Below are 17,562 nucleotides of genomic sequence, written 5' to 3'. Positions count from 1 at the left end.
AGTTAGATATGCATCGCTGATGTCGATGGATGCCAGAAGTTCCCCTTCTTGTAGGATAGATACGACTGACTTGATTAACTCCATGCAAAAGGAGCGGATCCTCAGGAACTGGTTTAGATTCCGTAGATCTAGAATTGGTCTGATATCTCCATTTGGCTTTGGCACCGTAAATAGGTTTGAGTAAAAACCCAAACCCTGCTCTTCTTTGGGGATCTGCATGATCACCCCTTGAGCCAATAATCGGTACAACGCTTGCAACAGGGATTGCTTTTTGGCTGGATCCCTCGGAACCTTTGATCTGAGAAAACGGGCCGGTGGAAACTCTCGAAATTCTAGCTTGTATCCTAGAGATACAGTGTAGAGGGTCCATCTGTCCTGAATTTCCCTCTGCCAGACTTCTGAGAACTTCAGAAGTCTTCCCCCCACCTTGGTGAGGGGGGATGCCTCTTCATGATGAGACCTTGGTATTCCGCTTTGCAGACTTGCGGCCCCAGGTCCTCCTCTGTGCCTTGGTCTGACCCCGAGATCTTCCCGTGGGGTCCGACGGCAAAGGCTGTTGCCCCTGCCTAGAGGAGGATGCCCTTGGCGCTGGGGAAAAAGTCAGTTTAAAACGAAGGACGTTTATTTTCTTTTGACTGGTAAGAGAGTACTCTTTCAGCTGGAAATAGTCTGAATGTATTTATCCAAGCTATCTCCAAAAAGGCGTTCTCCCTTAAAGGGGAACCCAGTTGGAAGATTTTTACAAGGCGTTTCAGCTTACCAACCTTTTACCCAAAGGGTCCTTCGTATGTGTACAAGTACAAGCACCAGACGTGATGCCTGGTGAATAGAGTCCTTTATAGCATCTATGGCAAAGCATAATGCTTTAGGTAGCTCGGCCAACTCCTGAGCTTGATGTGCAGGGAGCTCTTTGAGGGCATCTGTAAACTGGTCCTTTAAGGACTGACAGAAGCCTATGGTTGCTGTTACGGTCCTTGTTAAGGAAAAGGAGGTTTTTAACAGACCTTCCAACTTTTTATCTGTTGGATCATTAAGCATATGTGCATTGTCCACTAAACAAGTTAAATTTTTATTCACATTGGAAATCCCAACGTCTACTGCTGGAAGCTTGCACCTTTTACTGAATTTTTCATCCATAGGATAGAGATTAGAGAATCTTTTAGAAGGGGAGAAATGCTTATCCGGATGATCCCATTCGGAATAAATAAGCTTTTCAAGTAATGCGTGTACTGGAAACGCATGTAAAGGCTGAAAAGAATTTAAGGATCCTAAAGAGGATACCGGACCTTCAGCTGCCTCCGTTAGGGGTAACATGAAAGTAGAGCGAACCATCTTTGTAAGGCTCTGTACTTCAGTTTGTGAAGGTGAATTTCCAAGTACTGTTTCCTCTGCAGAGGAATAACCGGCTTGTATATCTTCCCAATCATTTGCGGGAAAGACCTCGACATGTCCCCATAGTTCTTTAGGACCCTCCACTGACTGTAAACAGTCTAAAGTGGAGGAGGGGGGATCTAGGACGTTTCCTATCCACCTGGATGGATGATGCGATTAAAGTCGCAAATCTTCCTTCTAAGCCCTGCAGGGCAGAGGAAAGTGCTTCTTCAGTCACAAACGGGCTGAAGTGTATGAAGCAGTTGCACCACCGCTTAACGGACTCCGGAGACCAACTCTGTGGGTTAACGTCCTTTCTGGTCATATCAGTCAGAGGCTTGACCAGAGACGAAAAGTTACGAATAAACTTCCGATAGTAGTTGGCAAAGCCCAGGAAACGCTGCACAGTACGTAAACCCACCGGTCGAGACCACTGTAGGACTGCCGCCAGTTTCTCTGGGTGCATCGAAAAACCAGCAGTGGAAATGACATAGCCCAGGAATGTAACATGTTCACAATGGAACTCGCACTTCTCCAGTTTACAATAGAGATTATTCTCTTAGTTTCTGAAGTACACGACAGACATCTGTGTGGTGGCTCTCCAGGGACTTGGAAAATATGAGGATATCATCGAGATAAACCACCACACACAATTGCAACAAATCTCGGAGGACATAGTTAATAAATTTCTGGAAAACTGCCGGGGCATTACAAAGGCCAAAAGGCATTACCAATTATTCATAATGGCCTGTTCTGGTATTAAACCCAGTCTTCCACTCGTCACCCTCAATGCGCACAAGATTGTATGTCCCTCTCAGGGCAAGCTTTGTGAAAACCGTTGCTCCCTTGAGGCGGTCAAATAACTCTGTAATCAATGCAATCGGGTATACATTCTTAATCGTGACACGATTGAGATACCTATAATCTATACAGGGTCTCAGTTCACTGCTCTTATTTTTCACAAAGAAGAAACCAGCAGTAGATGAGGACTTGCGGATGAAACCTTGAGAAAGTGCGTCAGCAACATACTCCTCCATGGCCTTATACTCCAAGACCGGAAAAGGGTAAACCCAGCCACGAGGAGGTATGGCACCAGGTTGAAGGTCAATTGCGCAATCATAAGGTCGGTGTGGAGGCAAACTACCAGCTTGAACTTTACCAAAGACATCGCCAAAATCACGGTATTCCTCTGACAGGGAGGGGAGTGAAGCGGTGCACAGGACCTTGGATAACTTCAGGAAGCATGTCTCACTGCATTGTGGTGACCAGGAGAAAACCTCAGCATGGAGCCAATCAAAAGAGGGGTTGTGCCTCTGTAACCAAGGATAACCAATAACCAGCGGAAATCTGGGTGAGGAAATAACTTGGAATTGGATTATCACATGGTGAAGAGCCCCTATGGCCATGGATAACGGAACCGTCTCATAAGTCACATGGGCAGGCTGTAAAGGTCTCCCATCAAGAGCCTCAATGGCAAGTGGAGTGTCACGCAGATGCAGCGGAATTGAATGCTGCGAAACAAATGCAGCATCAATGAACAGGCCTGCAGCCCCAGAGCTGATTAGAGCCTGTATCTCGATGGACGACTCAGCCCAAGAAAGGGTGACCAAAACCAGGGGCTTATCCTTCTGGATAACTGGGGACCAAACAACTCCACCTAAGATCTGTCCATGACAGGACCTCAAGGTTCGGGTGTTCCCTCGACGGGTAGGACAAGACTTCAAAAAAGGGACCTGCCTGGCCACAATAAAAGGCACAATCTCTCCCTCCTCCTAAAGGATCTCTCATCCACAGAGAAATGTGTGAAGCCCAGGTGCATGGGTTCATCTTCACTGACCAACTCGGTACCAGAAGGCATGGGTAGGACTACAAAGCTCGGAGGCAAACGTACAGGAGGCTTCCGCAAGCACTCCTTAAGAGAAAGTCTGAGTCTGGAGTCAATGAGGAAGGCAAACAAGATCAAGCTCTCCAGCTCAGTGGGTATATCTCAGGCTGCTATCTCATCAAAAGCAGCCATGAGGGCCTCATTGTTCCAAGCAACCTCTGCTGCCAGAGAACGGAATTCAATGGCATAGTCGGCAACAGTTCTCGTACTCTGATAGACATGAGGTACTTGGCAACAGAAGCGGAGCGTGCGGGAACGTCAAAAACCCTTTTAAAGGAGGCCACAAACTGAGGGTAAGTCAAGACAACAGGTTTTTGCATCTCCCATAGAGGGTTAGCCCAGGCCAAGGCTCTCTCAGAAAGCAAAGATATCACGAAACCTACTTTGCTTCTGTCCGTGGGAAACGCCTGGGGCAGCATTTTGAAGTATAACTCAACCTGATTGAGAAACCCTCTGCATTGAACGGGATCGCCCCTAAATCGCTGGGGAAGCGGAGCAGAACCAGACATACCTCTTATAGAGGTAATACTTAAGGCGGGTGGCTGCACAGAGAAGGGCGCAGCAGCAGGGACGGTCTGCATCTCAGGTTGTACCGGAGCAGCCACCAAGGGGGATACCAGGTGAGCCGTGCAAATCAGGAGCGTTTGAAAGGCCAAGACAAACTGATCCATGTGGTGATCTTGCTCATCCAATCTGGAAAAAATATTACCAACAAGTGGATTGACTGTATCTTCTGAATTCATGGCCTTCGCGTACTGTCAAACCATGAAACAGACTGAGACAGAAGTACAATCAAATCACACTTGTTTATTAATAAAAATAAAAGGTAAATAGAAAAAAGCATAGTCAAGCATAGACAGAGCCCAGTAGTCAGCCAGCCCAAAATTCATTAACCACATTGGGTAATCAGCCAGGCCAGGTATCCAAGGAGAGCAACAGCAAGCAGGATAAGAAGCCAGGAGGGATGTCAGCAAGCCAGTCTTGAAACAAACAGCAGGAGATGGTTGCTTGTTGTTGTGACCAACGCGAAGGCAAAGGAAAAAGTGAGCTGGAAGGCTTTAAATAGGCAGGTCAGACAAGCATCATCGGGAACAGCTGGTAACTGTGGAAAGAGAAGAGAGCTGGCAATTAGCTGACAGCTGAGCGGCCAGCCCAGAGGAGGAAGGGCTAAGCCAGCCCTGACAAGCACAAATAGAACAAGTTTGTTACAGTTTCAATGAAAATAAATGTCATCACAATAAAGCATCTCACATAATATGATAGAATGGTGGGCTGAACCAAACTCTGACTGCACAGGCTATTGTCTCCACTCTCCACAGCATTACTACAGCTCCCAGCTGACAGGCAAATTCTTAACCAACTGTAGGATTGCCAGACTCTCCTCCTCACAGCCCTAACGTGAGCTCCCATTGCAGTAATGTCCTTCCCAGTGCTTAACCACAGACCCTAAATGCTGCTGGGGTCAGACCAGTCAGTACTCCACCATAGTCCCGCCTGTCACAGCAGTCCAGTGGCATTCTCCAACATCTTTTCTTCCCACAAGGGCAGAGTGGAACTCTGCCACACCTCCTTTCGGGGCCAAAGGTTTGAAATTAAAAAGTTAAATACAAATGTAGCACCCTGTCCTAGAACTAGTGTTTCGGCTCTTCTGTACACAGTGGCATATTGATTTATTTTTTGTTTTTCTTTCATCTCATCAGGTTTCCCTAAGGTCAGTGGTTGATTACTCCTGTCTGCTTCTAGAAGCTTTCAGAAACGGAGGATGGTCGAATGCTGATTTATGAATATTTTTCCTAATTCCTTGGAAGGGGCACCTAAAAGGTGGTTGGGTGAAATTTTTAAATGTTCAGGAGGCCTGTTCAGAGGGATTTTCTTCCTCTGCTGGGAGGGTTATGTTTTTCCTGGGACTGACACCCCTGGGAGGCAGCCAGTGTGTGTTATTAAGAGTTGCTGTTGGACCTCAGCAAGGGCTTAGGGCCTGGAAGAGCTCTGGCTAAAGGAGGACATCACCTGTGGAATTGGTCTGGAAAAAGATTCTCCCTCAATGCAGAGTGTTGTGGAACCAAAAGTAAAAGCTGTCCTAGGAAATTGTAAATAAAGACATTAGTCTGGGATCTCAGGTGTGCATCTGCTTGATGGAGCAAGAGTCAAATGTTGCTATGGGGACTGGAGTTGCTCGCATAAGTTCCTACATTAACTGTCCACTCCTACTCTCAGCAAAGGCTGCTACTTAAAGGATTTTCTGCAGAAAAATTGTCCCCTCCTGTTTGTTGCTAGCATTTGAGTTTTGTTGTTTCCTGCACCCTTATCCCTCTCTTGTTCAAGTTTTCTGCAATGAATCCACAAAAATACATAGTCTGGATGAGCCTGTGTTTTTCAGTGTCCTCGGAACAGTCTGCAGGCTGGCAGTCTCTACTATTCTGGGAGAACCTGTGTATTTTCAGAGGTTCCTTTGGGGGAAAGCGCTACACAAATAACCAAAGTTGAAAAAGAAAAATAAGTTTAAAGGCAGTAACAAACAAGAAACAAAAAGAGATACAAACCTGTTTTGTTCTATACACCATTCTACAACTTCCACTTGAAATGAGAGACCATCACAAAATTCTTTTAATATGGAGTCATTGCATATTTCCTAAAAATGACACAAAAAATATTTCAAATGTATTAGGATTTTATCTCTGATCATGAAATTTAGTTCTATTGCATTACATTCGTAAGAAAACCTATGATTTGAATAAAAGAAAATATTACTACTATGATTAGCATCAAATTAAGCATAGCTATGTCCAATACCCTGTTTACCCACTGAGGCTGTCAAGCATATCAACACAAGCAATAAAGTTAAATACACAAAAAAATAGAAAAATAAGTCCTTTTTATTACTAAAGAATAGCAATCTATAAAAAAAAAGGGGGGGTTGGGGGCGCATGCGCGGAGCTGAGCCGAGCAGTAATGCCGGCTTAGAGCTCTGATTCCAGCGGGACTTCAGAGCCTGATAACAGCGGAGGTAACATTCTCCTCCGCATTTAAACATTATATAAAGTTCGCTAACGTTTCTTAGGTCTCGTTTGAGACATTTTGCGGGCTTGTAGTTCATATATGAAGCCGAAAAACAGCAAACAAGTGCCACCTCACGGACACAGCAGAGCGCCGTTAAAACCATCCTCCTCTAAGGCAGCTCGCACTAAATCTACAATGCAGCCAGCTCCCCCTACTCCATTGTATAGTGAGGTCGCTTCATTAAAGGCACACAGTGTCTCTAATTCCCCCTCAGAAACTGCCACTCCTGAAATAAAAATACTGGATATTCCTACGCAAAATGAAATGTCACCTCCTGTAACATTACAACAAATAGAAGAACTGCTTCACAATGCATTAAAAACTGCCGCAGACCATATCACTACAAGCCTTACTAAAGAGATTAGAGATTTGGGTCAACGTACTTCAGCGCTAGAAATCAGAGTAGATGATTTGGAAAATGGAACATCAAATTTCTCCTCGGAAATTGACAGCCTTAAAGAAGAAAATACAATTTTACAAGATAAATTAGAAGATTTTGAAAATCGGGTGAGACGAATATACGCATTAGAGGAATACCTGAATCTGTGACAGACCTACAGAGGGCTATGCTTGCCCTTTTTCAAGAACTACAGCCAACCATTCTGGCAGAATTCTTTGAGATGGACAGGGTCCACAGAGCCCTAACTCCCAAAAAACCGGATGGTCCGCCACGCGATATTATCGTAAAATTCAATTTTTACCGCACTAAGAAACTAATACTAAATACAGTAAGAATTTAAAAATCCTTAAGTTTCCAAGGGCACAACTACCAGCTATTTGCAGATCGCAACTAACAATCAATAAAAGACGAGCATTGAAGCCTCTCCTCCAAATTTTACAACGCAATACTATAATCTATCAATGGGGCTTCCCTTTTTCGGTACGTTTCACCTACCAAGGCCACAAACACACATGTCGCACTGCCAAAGAAATGCAAACTACTCTACAGAATCTAGGTCTGATATATACCAAAAGAGACTATGCCGAATCAAGCCAAAAAACATAATCTCCTGGGAACTCTTCTACCGCTGGGAACGAAAATCATAGCCCTCATAAGAGAAGCCGCATTCAATCCCCCATCCTAGATACAGTTGATTCTATGGATTGAAAGATGCAATATGACAAGATTACATCCCTTTTTATTTCCCCCTTTTTTGAGACAGGTCAACAGACTCAATACCACCACTGTCTTCTGTCAAGTCCCTCGCAATTCTAATAATATCACAGCATAATTGTTTAGAATACTGTAGATATTCTCCTTAACCTTCTTTAAACAACAAATCCAACCTACTCCCTTTGTTATCTTAGAGTATTTCTTTAATATATATATATATACACATACACATATATACATATACACATTATATATATATATATATATATATATATATACACATATACACATTATATATATATATATATATATATATATATATATATATATATATATATACATACATATATATACATACATATATATATACATACATATATATACATACATATATACATACATACATATATACATACATACATATATACATACATACATATATACATACATACATATATACATACATACATATATACATACATACATACATACATTTTTTTTTTTTTTTTTTTTTCTCTACTCAAACTATTAACTGTTTTAGTGTGTATTGCCCTATTACACATATTGCTATTTCTCAGATTCAGTAATGATAAATTCATATAGGACGCCTCCCTTTCACCCCCCCCCCCCCCTTGAGGTTGGCCTTTTATATATTTTTTGACTCGTAGTCATTGTTGGCATTTTATCCAAAATTCCAAAATATCACTTTTGACTTGAACATTCTCTCTTGAATTAAATTAAAGTTATTGGTTGAAAGATGACAATTTATTTGGTTGGCTCGTCGTATTCCGCAGGGATGTTCCTTGCGCTCCCCCTGTCGCTCTCGACTGCTTGTCGTTTCCACAGGCAGTTGACTGTGACTCATGCACCCTTGGAGGGAGATTTTTTCTTCCCCCAACGGATATGTTAGGAATGTACATTTGTTGTACTATATCTTTATGATATATATTTGTCATATTTTATTTCTTAAATTATTTTATTTTTACCCTCTTTCCTCCCCTCCCTTTTACACTCCAGTGGCAAAAATTTCTTCTCATTTTCCTTATTCATACATTATCATATCTATATCTCCTCCAAAAATATGGCTCCACTGAACATACTTTCCCTGAATGATCAGGGATTCAACATTCCGCAAAAACGAACTAAAGCCTTTCGTACCTTTACATCTAAAAAGGCACATATTGTATGTCTGCAAGAGACCCATTTTACTACACAAACCACCCCCAAATTCTTTAGTAAATCTTATCCACCAGTTTTTACAGCCTCCGCCTCCACAAAACAATGTGGTGTGCTTATAGCATTCCATCGAAACACCCCATTTTCACTATTGAAAGAAATCAAAGATCCTGAAGGCTAATATTTGATCCTTAAAGGTCATTTATTGGATACCGCAATCACCATTGTGTCATATTACGCCCCTAATAAACAGCCTAACGCTTTTTTCTCCCATCTATTACATACCATTGACTACCACAAAATAGGTACTGTAATCCTATGTGGCGACTCCAACCAGACTATCTTTCCATTCCTGGATAAATCACCAATTCCACAGCTCCAAAGAACTGATAAACATTCTTTCTCAAAACTCATCACGAAATATAATCTGTTAGATTCCTGGCGTGAATTGAATCCTACCATGAGACAATTTACACATTACTCACACCCACATCGTTCATTCTCAAGAATCGACCATATATTTATATCCATAGGTATGGTGCCAGAAATCCTAACTTCAAAAATAATCCCCTTCCCTTGGTCGGATCACAGTGCAATATTCAATACTATGTCTTCGTTAGTTCCAAGAGCAAAAGATTCAACGTGGCTATTGAGAGATTTTTTAATCAAAAACCTAATATATAAAAACAATATTGAACTTGCACTTAAGGATTACCTATTAAATAATTCTACACCTGATGTTTCCCAGGCCACTATATGGGAAGCACACAAACCTGTCATTCGTGGCATATGTTTACAACAAGCCAATATATTCAATAGAGAACGAAAAACCCTTTGTCGCACTTTAGAAACAAATTTTAATTCATGCCATATGGCATTTCAGCGTAACCCCAATCCTTCTTCCAAAGCAGAATTAGATAAAGCCAAATTGGAATTTGATTTATTCCTTACTGAATGTGCAAACAAAACCATTAAAACATCACAACATAACTTCTATATGAATGCAAATAAACCAAACACACTTCTATCCAAGGTTCTAAAATCCTGCCATACCTCAACCAAACCTATTAGTCTTAAGACCTCCAGAGATGTATACACAAATAATCCACTGAAAATCTTCAATAAATTTAAATCACAATTAAAAGATTTGTACTCATCCGATAATGAGCTAGACCTATCCAAAGCAAATTATTTCTTCTCACATATCCCTCCCAACTTTATCTAAAACACAATTAGAAATGATGCAAGAATCTGTGTCTATTGAAGAGGTGCTTGAAGTTATCAAGAACCTGAAATTAAACAAAAGGTCTGGTCCTGATGGATTTTCTGCTCTCTACTACAAAACTTATGCAAATATTCTATCACCGGTTTTGATGAATACCTTTAATTCCCTATTGGAGTGTCATTCCTTCAGGAGAGAATCGATTTCTGCAATTATTTGCATGATACCCAAGCCACATACGGATGAAACAATATGGTTAAACTATCGTCCTATTTCTTTATTAAATCTAGACATAAAAATTCTGGCAAAAATTTTAGCCAATAGATTAAAAAAGATTATTGGTAGCCTCATACATCGTGACCAAGTAGGCTTCATACCTATCCGACAGGCTGGCGATAATATCAGACGTGCAGCACTTCTGTCACATGCCGCTAAGGCATGTTGAATCCCAACCTGCTTTCTCTCTTTAGATATTAAGAAAGCATTCAACACTATATCATGGTCCTACATGCAATTCACCCTTAATAAATGGGGCTTTGGTCCAGACTTTTTACAATGGATTTCCGCATTATATCAAAATCCCAAAGCCTACATTAAATATGCAGGGTACAAATCAGATGAATTTAATATACAGAGAGGGACACGTCAAGGTTGTCCACTCTCTCCATTATTATTTGCATTGCTAATTGAACCACTAGCAGAAAGAATAAGAATGGAACCTACAATCACAGGTATAGATTTAGGTGGATGCCATCATAAAATATGCTTATTTGCGGATGACATCCTGCTATTTTTATCCTCACCACAAACTTCTGCTCCAAACCTTAGGATTGTATTACAGGAATGTTCGCTTATCTCAGGCCTTAAAGTTAATGTCCAAAAATCACTGGCGCTTAATATTTCACTTAACGAAAAAGTTCAAACTTTACAAGATTCTCTACCCTTTAAATGGGTAGTTCACAGTCTTCCATATTTGGGTGTCCAACTCACTCCTGATCCTTCTGATTTATTTGCAGCAAATTATCCAACTTTACTGAAACACATCACCAGTCTATTATCAAACTGGTCATCCCTACCGATCTCGTGGTTTGGAAAAATTAACATTATAAAAATGACCATACTTCCCAAATTCTTATATTTATTTAGAATGCTGCCTATTCATATTCCTGCTTATTTTCTCAGATTGATTCAGCAAAAGGTGATACAATTCATGTGGGGTAAAATAAAACCCCGACTACATAAGAATACCTTAGTTCTCCCTAAATGTATGGGTGGTCTGGGATTCCCAGATTTTACATTATACTACAAAGAAGCTCAGTTGGCACAATTAACAAAATATCACTCGACAACAGAGATCCCTATATGGGTATCCATTGAGGCTATTGACTGCGACCCTTGTATTGTCAATAATTTACTATGGTTACAACCTGCAGTTCGCAAGACTTTAAAAAATCCAATCACTAGGCATTCCCTATCATTGTGGAATAGACATAAAACTTCACATGGCTTACAATCACTGCATAACCCACTTCTTTCCTTCCATAAAAATCCATCCTTCTACCCAGCCTGGAAATATCCTAAAACTTTTAAAGCCTGGTCTAAGGCTGGCATTACTTGCCTATATGATATGACATCATTGTCCTCAATACGACCTTTCCCAGAACTATGTGAGACTTCAGGGGTTACCCCAATCTGAACTATTCAGATACCTACAAATAAAAAACTTTTATACTCCTTTCCTTAATTCTAGTGAAAATCTACAATCTATTTCCCAATTTGAAAAAATTTGCCTCAAAGAACCTCACGCTAAGGGTTGTATCTCTACAATTTACACTCAATTGATTACTAAATCTAACACAATAGTACCTACATATACATCCACTTGGGAAAAAGATCTTGAGCGCACGATTGATCCCAAAACTTGGTCTCATATCTGGTCTAATACTAAATCTTCTTCCACAAACATTTTGGCAATTGAGACATCTTATAAGGTGCTTACAAGATGGTATTTGGTTCCTGCCAGATTAGCCAAATTCACAATTGATCATTTAGGCCTCTGTTTTTGCGGCTGTCCAGAACAGGGTACATATATGCACATCTGATGGCATCCTATTGTGTACTCATTTTGGAAAAAAGTCTGATTATCTCGAAACTATTCGATTGTTATAATTTCACCAGACCCAATGCTAGCTCTCCTTAATCTAAAACCGGATTCTCTCACACAGAACCAATTCAAACTATTCCTCACATTTCAGATAGCCGCAAAACAGACAGTAGCCAATGCATGGAAAACATCTGTTGCGAATATTTCAGAAACCAAAACTAGAATGAACCAATCTTTGATGCATGCCAAAATGGACGCTTTAGATAAGAATAGTCTGTCAAAATTCAATAACATATGGAGACCATGGATTAGATATTATATGTCAGATAATTTTGATAATCGAATGCTCGTCATGGTAATTTATATAATTTTTTTTTCTCTCTTTCTTTCTGGTACGATATTTAGCTATATAAACTATAATTTATCCCTAGAGTTAAATAATTATCTCTCCCCCTCCTTTCTGTCCCCATTTCCTTTTACTATTTTCTCTTCCATACTTCTTCAAAAAACCTTTAATTATACTACAGTATTTATCATCTATATAGAAGTATACCTAAGGTCAGGACTTTGTTTTTCTCAAATATGTAAAATTTATATATTTCTGTCTTTTCTAGTTTATTGAGCTCCTGACATTTCAGATATAAACAACTTTATACTCTAGTCTTCTCTAGATTATATAATAACCACACTTTTTTTTGTGTGTTTATTATTCCTCCTTGGTATTTTATTCCTTTTTACTTAGATAGCTGTAGTTATAATTTGCATTCATCTCCATAGGTTGTAAATGATAGAGCACCCCTCTCTTGTTTTAGTGTGTTTATTTTTATTTATTTGCATATTTATTTATGTATTTACTTATTTTTTATATAACATTTATACTTTAATGTTATATTTTAATATTTTTGTTTTGTCAAATATTCTGTATTTGTTGTTATTTATTATTTCTAAAACAAATAAATCTTTTGAACGAAAAAAAAAAGGGGGTTTACATTGCCCCAGATAATAGATGCTTGTCTACACTTGATTTTAAAACACATTAAAGCCCCTGCTACTTCAGAATGCATTTTTTATGTGTTTTTGATGCTTCTGTGATTTTCTGCGACATATGCAGTGTGTGCAGATTTTGTGTAAATGCCATGTGTATTGATTATCAATTTGTTTTAAAGAGGAAGTAAACTTCCTCTTTGATTCCCTGCAATGGTAAAGCATAATGGACTACTATGCATCACATAGTAGTCCATTATGTGTCACTTACCTGACACAGGAGCCAGCGAAGTCACCGCTGTCCCCTGTAGTTCTGAGCGTCCATCTTCTTGGTGGGTCTCGCTGCTCCGGCGCGGTGATTCGCCAAAGCCGCGATGATGTCACTCCCATGCATGCGCACGGGAGCCACCACTCGCGGCATATCGCCGCGATCTGCGGCTTGCCCAGTGCGCCTGCGCGCCGCTGTCTACGGCGCATGCGCCGTAGACAGCGATGGCTGTCTTCAGATAAATATCTCCTAAACATTTTTGGTTGTAACGTGACAAAATGTGAAAAATTCCAAAGGATATGAATACATTTTCAAGGCACTCTATCCTGCATACACATTAATCAGAAGTGACTGCTGATTACATGTTCCCATTTTGCTTGTTAGTTTCCCACTGGATGGTGGAATATCTCATGGCTGCAATACCTCCAAAACAAAGTAAAGCTAACCCTGAATAAATGCCCCTCAAACGCTACAGGTGCTGTTATGCAATGTTGTGATAGACTTCTATATGGAGGCTTTGGAGAAGCTTTAAAGCAGCAAGAAAGACATGGGCTAAAATTTTTGAAGCAAAGCAAACGCACAAGACTGTAAGTTAACAATTTTATTTAGTGAGGGGGGTATTTGATTGGCACTCAGAGTGCTTAATAAAAGTGTGTCACACTATTTGCGGATAATATCCTGATGTCAATCTCATCCCCTCATACAAAACTTCATTGTCTACTCAAAGTAATCCAAGGGACATCCTAAAATAGTTAACGTAAAAATGGATTAATGTAGCTCAATGTGTAAAAGTGCCTAAATCTTAATCACTTCAATAGCAGCCATTTTCACCCCTTCTTGCCCAGGACAATTTTGAGCTTTCAGTGCTGCCACACATATAATATATATATATATATATATATTATGTTTTTTTCTTAATTTCAGTTACAAAATTGTCTTTTCTCCTTCACTGACAGGCACTCATGAGTCGGCACTCATGAGGTGGCACCGATGGGCACTTTTGAGGAGGCACTGATATGTAGTATTGATAGGCACCAATAGAGGGCACTGACAGGCAGCATTGATGGACACTAATAGATGGCACTGATTGGGCATATACTGACAGGTGCTAATGCGGGGCAACAATTTGCACTGTGGTGGGCACTGAATGGCAATTTATTGGGCACTGTCAGGGGCTTATGATGGGGCACTGATTGGAAGCTCATTGGTACATTTGATAGGGCTGAGCTGATAATCAGTGTGCTGATTATCAGCACAGATCCCCCCCCCCCCCCCAAAGACGATTGGCTCTCCCTGTCAGCGTGAACCGAGGAATGCCTTTTACCGCCACTTGCTGGTTCCCACGATGATCAGCTGTGACTGGCCACAGCTGATCACGTGGCAAGAAGCCTCTGTCAGAGGCCTCTTATCACGATCAGTGATACAGTGTGTCAGACTGAAACGCCACACTTGTGATTGCCGTGGGCGCGCGTCGGCATGTTATCCTGCTGGACATCATATATGATGCCCATTCAGCATAACAGAACCACTTCCCGGGTGTCAATCTGTTATAGGCTGGACGGGAAGTGGTTAAAGTGGTAGTAAACTCCCATAGATTAATTGTACCTATAGGGAAGCCTATAAGGCGGCTTACCTATAGGTACTGTAAATATATCCTAAAAGTGCACCGTTTAGAAGTTTACTGTATATGCAGCCGATGAGGTCAATGACGCATGTGCTCTGGCGGCAAGACTACCTATGTTGTTCCTTCAGAGCCCTATGCTGTGCCTGGCAGCTCTCACGTGCATGAGTCACGTCACACGGCTCCGGACAGTCACACAGCCGGAGTCCGCGGACCCGGAAGGAAGACTGGTGAAGATGGATGCAGCTTCCAGTGCTAACAACGCATCAGTGGAGGGCTTTGTTTGCAAGCAAGTTTCACATAATATGCTAATATGTGATGCATACTAGCACATTATGCCTTTACTTTGAAGGTGCGAAAAAAAAGGCAAACTAGGGAAATTAAGCTTGTTTTTTGTTTAACCACTTGCCGACCAGCTGCCATCATTGTATAGCAGCAGGTCGGCTCCTTCCCACGAATTGCCGTCATTGTATGTCGGCTCAGGAAATCTATTTAGTGGGTGAGAACCCACTCGCCAGCGGGGGGGGGGGGGGCAAATCAGCGGGTGGATCAGACTATGTCCACCGGCCAATTGTGATCGTTCCTCGCAGTGATAAAAGATGTATATGCCTCTGACAGGGGAGATCACACAGATCTCGTCTTTCTAGCAATTTCATAGCAATGCGGGAAGACAGATCTGTATGTTTCCCCAGGCAGTCCACCCCACATACAGTTAGAAAACAAGTGCAGGGGGGCGTGGCTTGGCGCGCAGAAGGAATGGCTGCCTGATAGAGGAGCTCCTGGAGACCCGCGGCCTTTTCGCTGTTTCCCTGGCCATAAACACGCCGCAAAATGCACAGACTGGCTCGCCTTCACTCCGGCTCCCGTTCTCGCCGTCAGTCTACCTCGTCTCAGCCCCGCAGCATACAAGACATCTTCCAGTCTCAGGCCCGCTCCGGACGAGACACACCACGCAAGATGGCGCAGGCACGAGGAGATGAGGAGGACCTGAGCGACGGCTCGCAGTGTGCTACAGAGGACTTGGTAAGCGGGATGGGGAACCCTGACCACCCTCTCACGCTGGGGGACATGACTTCTATTGCCTCGGACATTAAAAATACCCTCTTCTCAGCGATCACGGACTTGAAAGCTGACCTTCTGTCCCTAACTGAAAAGATGTCCTCCCTGGAAAGAACCGAGCATAAGAGAGATAAGGCAGTGCATAGGTTGGAAGCTACGGCAGCTGCACATACTGCTCACTTGATTTCAATCAACCGCCATTTGGAGGATCTTGATAATAGGGGGAGATGATGCAATATCAGGGTGAGGGGGTCCCTGAGTCAGTGGGTCCCGATCAACTCCCATCTGCCTTACGCTCCATATTCAACAATCTGTTGGAGAACCCAGCTGACACCCCTATTGACTTTGTTAGAGCACACAGGGCCCTGAGAGCAAAACCCTCAGACGCTGCACCACCCAGGGATATAATATGCTGCCTTCAGAGTTTCCCTTTAAAGGAGGAAATTCTAAATCAAGCTAGAAAGAACGACAGGATCATGTTTAATGACTGTGAGCTCACGCTTTACCAGGACTTGTCTCCAATTACTTTGCAAAATAGAAGGGCCCTGCGCTCTTTACTGGAGGTGTTGCGTGAAAGAGGGGTGGTTTATAAGTGGCGCTTCCCCTTCGCATTGCAGGCGACCTTGCATGGGAAACAACTGATGCAACGTCTACCCGCAGAGCTCCCGGATTTCTGTGCTAGCTTGAACATCCCCTGCATGGCTCTACCTGACTGGTATGCCGAGTTCAATCCCCCACCAGTGGATGACAGTCCGATTTGCTCTCCTCTCTCCTCACCAGCGAAACCCCCGCAGAAGAAGAGCAGGAGCGGGAAACAGGGCCCAGCCATGGGGGGCCACCCATCGCACTCCGATCGTCAATCCAGGCTTCGCGACAACGCTTGAAGACCGTTGGTGCTCCTCCTGGATAGCAGACGCCTTGGCTTTGCTTTTCTTCTCTAACTGTTTTTTTTTTTGGGTTCCTCTCTTTTTAGTCCCATAACGAGACACTGTGGGCTATGTTTTAGTTTTTGCATGTTCTGGGACTCTCTGGGTTGGTGGTCTTTCATTGGAACCTAATGAGTACGCTGCCCCAGCTATGGGGTTTACACCCCGGGGGTACATTGGGACTGTAAGCGGCCTCCTCTCCCCTTCCACGTCACACTTGTTGGGTTTACCCCGGTTATTAATTCCTGGCCAGGGAATAGATTTGTGCTTTGACTTCACGTTCCTTTTAGGTCTGCGGGTCTCCCTTATGGCGACTAGTTTTTGATACGTTAGTTTTTTTATTTTCTCTCCCTTTTTTTTGGGTGTGTGAGTTTATTTACTTCTTTTTATATTGATAACTGCTTTTTTCATCGCATTCTGCACACCTTCCCCCTTCGGCGAAGTTCCTCCCACGGTCCCCACAAAAAGGGCGGAGCTGTGCTGACGGTGGTGGCACAAGCGCCACCTTCTGCTCTCCTAATAGCTTGCAGTATAGGATACTGTAGGCAGATACTGTTATTTTGTTAAACCCTTTACGTTGTGCATCCCTCATACCCTCTTGTATTCTCACTCACGTTTTCTTTCTTACCTCTAGTCTATTATCTTTTTTCTCCTGTTTCTCTCCTCCTCTTCCCCCCTTCCCCTTCTCTTTTCTTCTCTTCTTTGTTTTGCAGAGTGGGCCCTCAGAAGAGCGTTCTGACACCTTCGACATGGCATACTCCTCGCTGGGCCG

General features: G+C 42.3%; 1 protein-coding gene across 6 annotated transcripts in view; it reads right to left on the bottom strand.

Moving 5' to 3' along the window:
• ZFYVE26 (zinc finger FYVE-type containing 26) overlaps nucleotides 1–17,562 on the bottom strand; it is a 1,794,472-nt gene that overhangs the window by 1,521,412 nt on the left and 255,498 nt on the right. For all 6 annotated transcript variants that reach the window (XM_077465059.1, XM_077465061.1, XM_077465063.1 and 3 more), the window contains one exon: nucleotides 5,800–5,888. In XM_077465059.1, coding sequence (XP_077321185.1) covers nucleotides 5,800–5,888 — 89 coding nt within the window. The remainder of the gene's footprint in view (nucleotides 1–5,799; nucleotides 5,889–17,562) is intronic.

Source organism: Lithobates pipiens, unplaced genomic scaffold, assembly GCF_037356315.1.
Source record: "Lithobates pipiens isolate NorthernLeopardFrog02 unplaced genomic scaffold, aLitPip1_a1.2 Scaffold_30, whole genome shotgun sequence".
Taxonomy (NCBI): domain Eukaryota; kingdom Metazoa; phylum Chordata; class Amphibia; order Anura; family Ranidae; genus Lithobates; species Lithobates pipiens.
This window is presented reverse-complemented; position numbering and strand designations above follow the sequence as displayed.